Genomic DNA, 6,754 nt, shown 5'->3' with positions numbered 1-6,754 from the left:
CCTCCCCCCCCTGGAGTATCAGCCGCTCCAATACTTTCCGACGGGGGCCGAAGCGACATCCCCCCCACCGAGCTCCAGAAGTGAGCACCAACAAACAAAGCCTTCAGCCCTCTTCTCCTCTCATCGCTGTAGAGCAGGGGTCCAAACTGTTGTCACTTCGAGGAGACACGCCCTTTAGAGGCGTGTCTCATAGGTTCAGTTATAAGTTAGTAAATCATCAGAGGAGGTAAAGGGGTTCTTCAGGATGCTTTTAAGAACGCATCAGCTCTCAGAGGGTTTACATTTATTCTGTGGCAGCTCGTTCTTAAAAAGGAGCTCTTCAGATTGATGAGAAGAAGAGGAATAATGAAGGTCTATTTCAGTGCTGATTGAAAATAAGTTATTCTCGCTTTTTTCTTATCAACTAAGATTTGTTAGAACATGTTTCAATTTAATGGACCTGAATGTATTTTGGAACCGTGGCTGTCTTATGAACACAATGAATCCTGTGTAAATATAATTTAAGAAGTACAATATAAGACAAGCAGAAGTTTTTATACTTAAGGGGACCTATCATTGCAAATGCACCTTGTACGTCTTTCCTACGTGAGATGTGTCCTCGTTTTCCGTCGGGAACTCACCCTTCTTTTCCTCCCGAACCAATCTTAAAACGGAGCTGATATTATTTGAAATGTTTCTGGCGTCAGAAGCGTGCTCCGCCGTATTGTGCGGCAAGCTGCTCCATCGTGTAGGATTGTATCGTAGGTCGAGCGCGCGAAGGGAGACCATTTGCACATGCTCCTAAAGCGTCGCGAAAATAAAGCGACATGCGAGAATTAATTCAAGAAGTAATATTACTGCCCAGGCTGTAGGTTAACTTGGGCTGTATAATTTTGCGATGCATTAAAAGAATTAAACATAGAGTAGAGAAAAGGTACTAAAATGAGGATTCTGTTTGGTGGTTTTGTAAAAAAGCTTTCACAGATCAATATAGTTTCATCGAAGAGATGTAATTACACTCATATACACATACGTACCATATCAGAGCAATGATAGAGTTTATAATTATTCATGTCATATTATAAGTGGTCTTTTATTTGAATTATGCTGTAGAGCGAAAGGGGTAGGCAGATTTTCGATACAAAGTGCTGTGGTTGGAGTAGAGGGTTTGGGACCACCCTGATCTGTGCTATGTCACTATTATTTGTGTACAAGCCGTGGTGTAAAAACATTTTCTCTTGTTGTATCAAGCTAACTAACAAGTAGAGCAATTTAAAAAAATATTTGTTATATCGCAAAAACAAATGTTGGAATCGAATTAAAGATAAGAACTTTTCACGCTGTGGGGGTTGCGGCGGTGATGAACGGGCTGCCCTGCGCTGCGGTCAGGGAGAGGGCTTGTGGGGTTATGTGTGTCTAGATCGCACACGTCAACTATCAGTCAGAGGGCCAGGGGAGTCGCTGCGGGGAAGCCCAGTGTGTGGACTGTCAGAGCAACTCCCATGTGGCGAATTGGAACACACTAGAATTTAATAATCATCTGGCATTCTAACGGCCCCATATCTCATCTATGGACCGCATCCTCGTCTCTGCCTCCTCTCTTCGTCTGCTTCTCCTCAGCAGCCTACTGCTCATGCGTTATCTTATCCTCGTTGTGCCTTCTATCTCGCGCGCTGTCATGCGTCTTGCCTGCTCTTCCCCTCCTATGCAGAGCGCGATGTATGTACCTCCTCCTCTCTCCTCCTCCGTGTGTCTGCGATTCTCCTGTGTCACCTGGTATGGTGTGAATAGGGACGCAGCGATGCAGATGTGAGATGAGATCGCCCTGCTTCCTTTAGTGATAGCTAGAGTGTGGCATTTGCGTGCATGTGTATTTTGTGGGATGTGTGAGAGCGACAGTGGAGTCCTTGTGAACGCTTGCTATGTATCTGGATGTGACGCAGACGCGAAAAACAGAAGGTCTGTGATGTATTGTTTGTGACGCCTGAAGAACAGTAAATAAATGCAACGGCCCCCATAGAAGAGCTCCGCCTCTCTCTAAAGTGGGTTATTGAACCTGAAGCTTGTTGCTTCTGCCCTCCTCGACTACGGTCTGGGAGCCGACAGGAAAGTTCAACACACAGATGGCCATTCCGCCCCTTTGTAGCATATTATTTAGATGAGAGATGAGCAGATCGCCACTGGGCTTTCAACTAAATACACAGGCACGCAAAAACTGCGGCATTTGTACAGCTCCTTATGGGTACTGCAATTAGTGAAGTGCTTTCCTCCGTGGTGAAACGATCAGCACAACACCACGGAGGAAAGCGGCAGAATGTCACCTGGAGATAAAGAGAGCGGGGCTGCGTTGCGTGCATGGCTTCCTTCTGCAGGTAACGGGGAGACGCGCTCTGGCGGCGGTCTCGTTCAGGATCCGAAAATACAATTTAAATATTTTTGCACACTTATTCCACTTATTCCTAGTGTGCCACTGGTTACGGTGCCGCGTGCCAATGCTGGCACGCGTGCCAGGGGTTGCCGACCCCTGGTATATGGTCATGACATGTTCCCTGGTAACTTTGATCTGAAACCTTTTTTTGGTGGGATTCAACTTTTTATCTACTGGGAGCCACTTAAAGCAGTCATAGCTATTTAATTAGATCCACACTTTGATCTGCCAAACACATTCTGTTTGTTCATTTTTCAGCCCAAAACCTCAGTTTGTTTGGCAGATCTTGAACCTGTAGGCACTGCCCGACTTCAAATCCACTGAAAACTCTTTTACAATACTTTTATTCTAAAATGTATTTAACTTGATAGCGCAGTGTTGAACACAACTCGGTAAAGTCCACAAAATCCTTGTCCTTCTTTTTTTTTGTAATGGAAAAGAGAACTGGACAATTATGGTGGAAATCCACAAATTAAAAATAAATAATACCTTGGCCCATGCTTCACCCTTCCACGAAATTTCATAAAAGTAGACCCCGTAGCTGAAACTGAAAGTAACATTTAAGTTGATATACATTGCCTCGGGCTGTCGCACACACAAAATTCCCAACTCAAAGAGCTTGTAACTGCTTCTCACAGACTTCAACAGTGATGGAACTCAGACATCATCACATGACCTACTGGTTGGACATTATACTAGAAGATAAATAAATGAATGGTAAAATGATCAGTTGGGATCTAATTTGAGTTGGGATGTCACTTTCATTTAAGATTTGAGAATGAAGGAATCAGCATTTGTGACAAAGAGAACGATGGCAAAGGTCCCCCCCTTTTTTCTGAGCTTATACACATCTTATAGTTTTATCATGAGTTTGAAAGCTCACGTAAAACTAATAATTTGATTTTTCTCAGTTTGGATATGTTTGTCACAAACACACTTTTTCAAAGGTCAAGAATGAACGTCCATGCTTTAAAATACTTTCATATCGTCTCATAGTGATGTGATTCTTACTGAAAGCAGATCATTGTTAGTAAATATAGACCAGATTAATTCTGGACGGTCTCAGTGGCAATGTTACTGGCGAGTCAGTTATTTAATGGGAGGGGCTCATTCAATGTGGAACAATAGAGACAAAGACAGTGCTCAAGATTTCAACATTTTCAGTTTAGTATACTGTAAATCATAGCGGACATAAAAACAAAACTTAAACAACATGATTGGTGTTTTAGTACATCATTTGTGTTAATGATTTTTATCAAACAAATCATATCCCTGTTTACTTCAGCCCAAATGACAGCACAGTCTCTGCTGCAACACTATCATCGTAGACTCTTCTTTTGGAGTAGGGCCACAGAGGGGTCCAAGCTCAGTCCCCACTCCCCCCCAACCTTGAACCACCGATGGCCTGACTGTACAGAACATGTTTTAATGTTTAGCAACAGACACAACAAGGACACTCTTGTATCCAGATCTGCAACAAATAATTGCCAGTTTTGAAACATTTCTATTTGACATCAGTGAAGAAGCAGTAGCTGCTGGCAGTAATCGATGAAATGAAGGAGCGATAGAAGGATAGATGGATTTGTTGGTCAGTCATGACAAAATAATTGCAGGTCCAGATCTCATCCCCAGCCCGGTGTTATTGGTAGCAGCAGAGTGTTACAGGGCTTTTTCTTAACGCCACACAATCTGCTTTCTCTGTCTGGTTCCCCTCCAGTTCACTCTGTGTGTGAGGGGCGCTTGCTCCCCATTTGGCAGTGCTGTAAATTGTTTCTGTCAGCTTAGATAAACGGACCCCTGGGTTTGTCCATCTCCCCCTCCCCTCCACACAAACACAGGCACCTTTACACACACAAATGCAAGCCCACACAGCCACACACACATATAGATTATGCTGTAATCAACCAGTTAGGCGGTACTATATCCTCCCTTGTTTTGGAGGCTTGTTTACCCGTTTCCCAAACTATTAATATTCCTCCCTACTGCGAAGTATCAAAAGGGTTATCCTTCCTCAAGTAGACGAAGATGGATTTTATTTTTGTATGCTTGCCAGCGACTGAATGCCTGGAAAATGATTGTAAAGTCACCTCCAAAAATATGTAAAACAGGGTGAAGAGGATTTAACACGGTTATATAGTGTTGATAATTGTCTAAAATTCGACCCATGCGTAATAGGAAATGATTTCACTGCAAATTGGGGGAGATCAGGAAGGACAAAAAGGCATTATCTAATGGCAACCGACAGAGGGAGGGATGGAACATTTCCAACCTGAAAGTATTCCGTCATTTTCTCGCTTCGTGGTTTTTTTGTTGTTGCGATGAACCGTTGTGCGAACTGATTCTCTTCTATGATACAGTGTGATGGCAGCTTTCCCTTCTTCTTCGCCTTCTTGTATTTGTTTAGGGACTTTTTTATGTCATTTCTGCCGAGATGTAATTTAGTCAGACAGCTTTGTTCCCTGTTGATTTGCTATAATGAGACAAGGCGGCGTTTCTCTTGTTTGTTGAAGCATTTTGCTTATATTCCAGATGTCTCCAAAAAGAAAACAGAAAGAAGAGATGAACAATAAAGGCACTGATGCAAATTACATCTAATTTGGAGTTAGAGCAACAGTACAATCTAAGGATGGGTGTCAAAGGAATATGATAAATGTTTAGAAAGGAGTATCCATTAAAGAGGGCGTTTATGAAACATAGGCTACTTATCAGATATCCCGATGTCGAAGCTTCGGAGCCGTTCCTTGTAATGTTGCTTGGAGCTCGGGTGTAGTTGACCTCCTCGCTTTCTGCTGGGTTCCCAGGTCAGCCGGTTAATCTGGTCCAGTAGCGAGCTCGGATTTTTTAGGACAGTCACTGTTATCCCTCTCTTCACCATGTCTGCTGTTGCCTCCTCAGCCGAGTTGTAGACCACTGGATTATCATCATAAAATACTTTTAATCTGGCCGGGAATGGGCTCTGGAATCTTATGTTTCTTTCCTTAAGTGCCGCTTTGGCTTCCGCATACTGCCTCCTCCTTCTCTGCAATTCAGGTGCGTAATCATGGTCCACGTTGACCTTTCTTTCTTTGAAATAAAAACCCTTTTTCTGCCAGGCTTTTTTGATTACGTCTTCTTTCATTTTAAAACTTGAAAATTTCACCACCAGAGATCTCGGTGAGGCCTCGGCCGGAGGTTTGGGGACGAGCGCACGGTGCGCCCTCTCAATCTGTAGCGTAGAGGGGGTCAGTTCCAGGCCTTTAATTAGTAGCTCTTCCACAAATGCGATCACCGATGTCGACATGGCTTCTGCTCCTTCCTCTACTCCGTAAATCCTTACATTCTCGCGGCGTGTTCGTCCCTCTAGGTCCGTCAGTTTAGCCTCTGTCTGTACCTGTAGCTTCACTAGGCCAGATACCACCTCTTCCCATGACTGGATCCTGGTCTCGGCTGCGTCAATTCGTTCCTCTGCTTCCTCCATTCTTTTGTTGATTTTATTGATGTCTTCCTTTATTCCGCTGAGTTGTTGGCAGGAGTCTTTTCTAAAGTCTCCCAGCTCTTTTAGAATTAAACTCATATGAGCTTCCCCGCTGGGAACCGCGTCATCTGGCTGCGTGTCATCATCCATGCTGTTGCTGACTTGAGACAGCTGATCGATTTCTTCCTCGTCAAGCTTTTTACTTTTTGTTGTATTTCTCTTTCCTTTTCTGGACATTTTTCGTTAGTCCGATATTTCCCCGTTGACTTAAATGCACTCAAAGAGTTGGATTGCGTTGTTCGGACAGTGTTTTTAGATGTTTTAGGTCGGGAGCGTGTTGTTCTAAGCTTCCATCTCTGTGCTGGACCGGAAGCCAGGATAAATGTTTAAAAGAGGCATGTGTTTTCACGTGGCCTTGCTTCACATAGAATACCTTTATCATTGTGCAATTGACATTTCCTTTATGAATATCTTTATACAGTATGTCACATGCATTTAAGATTGAGAAGTGAATGAATGGAAGAAAGAGAGATGAACACACATGGTAGCAGTAGTGTTTGGTGCTCTGCTTTTCTGGGGAAAACAGGAAGCAGATGACAGGGTTACAGTCCATAGTCTCACAAATAGCTTGCCCCATTATGTCATGTCTCTCTATTATATTCCTTTCTTTGTGGCTTTCCGAATGCAGCTTTTTAATTAAAGTGTTTGAAAACAATGCTGCTAGAAGAAAAGGGTCCGTTATAGCATAATGATACCCCAAGGCCACGAGCATTCAGAATTGTCAGCGCTGGTCATAGTAAGTCATTCCTCCATTAAGCTGGAGTTTCTCGCAGAGGTAGCATATTAACACTTGTTTACAAAGAGCCTTAAAGCACTCAGAAGCTGAGGTCTTC

The 6,754-nt window shown here is 43.4% G+C and overlaps 1 protein-coding gene across 1 annotated transcript; it reads right to left on the bottom strand.

The window, feature by feature from the left end:
* Window positions 1-5,063: 5,063 nt before the first annotated feature.
* Window positions 5,064-6,206, bottom strand: LOC104950879 (uncharacterized). The gene is made up of 2 exons (XM_010777471.1): window positions 5,401-6,206; window positions 5,064-5,306 (listed from the first exon to the last, which is right to left on the bottom strand). Exons 1-2 carry the CDS (start codon window positions 6,096-6,098, stop codon window positions 5,276-5,278), a joined length of 729 nt encoding a protein of 242 aa, XP_010775773.1. The 5' UTR covers window positions 6,099-6,206; the 3' UTR covers window positions 5,064-5,275.
* Between the last annotated feature and the right edge of the window lie 548 nt (window positions 6,207-6,754).

The sequence above is a fragment of the Notothenia coriiceps genome, unplaced genomic scaffold (assembly GCF_000735185.1).
Source record: "Notothenia coriiceps isolate Sejong01 unplaced genomic scaffold, NC01 NC01_scaffold00018248, whole genome shotgun sequence".
NCBI classification, from domain to species: Eukaryota; Metazoa; Chordata; class Actinopteri; order Perciformes; family Nototheniidae; genus Notothenia; species Notothenia coriiceps.
This window is presented reverse-complemented; position numbering and strand designations above follow the sequence as displayed.

Bases quoted from the DNA above. Each gene is read 5' to 3' on its own strand.
- LOC104950879 (XM_010777471.1), bottom strand. From the start codon at position 6,098: ATGTCCAGAAAAGGAAAGAGAAATACAACAAAAAGTAAAAAGCTTGAC. The intron at 5,307-5,400 runs CAAAGCGGCACT...GTGGTCTACAAC, and splicing joins AGGAGGCAGTATGCGGAAGC to TCGGCTGAGGAGGCAACAGC.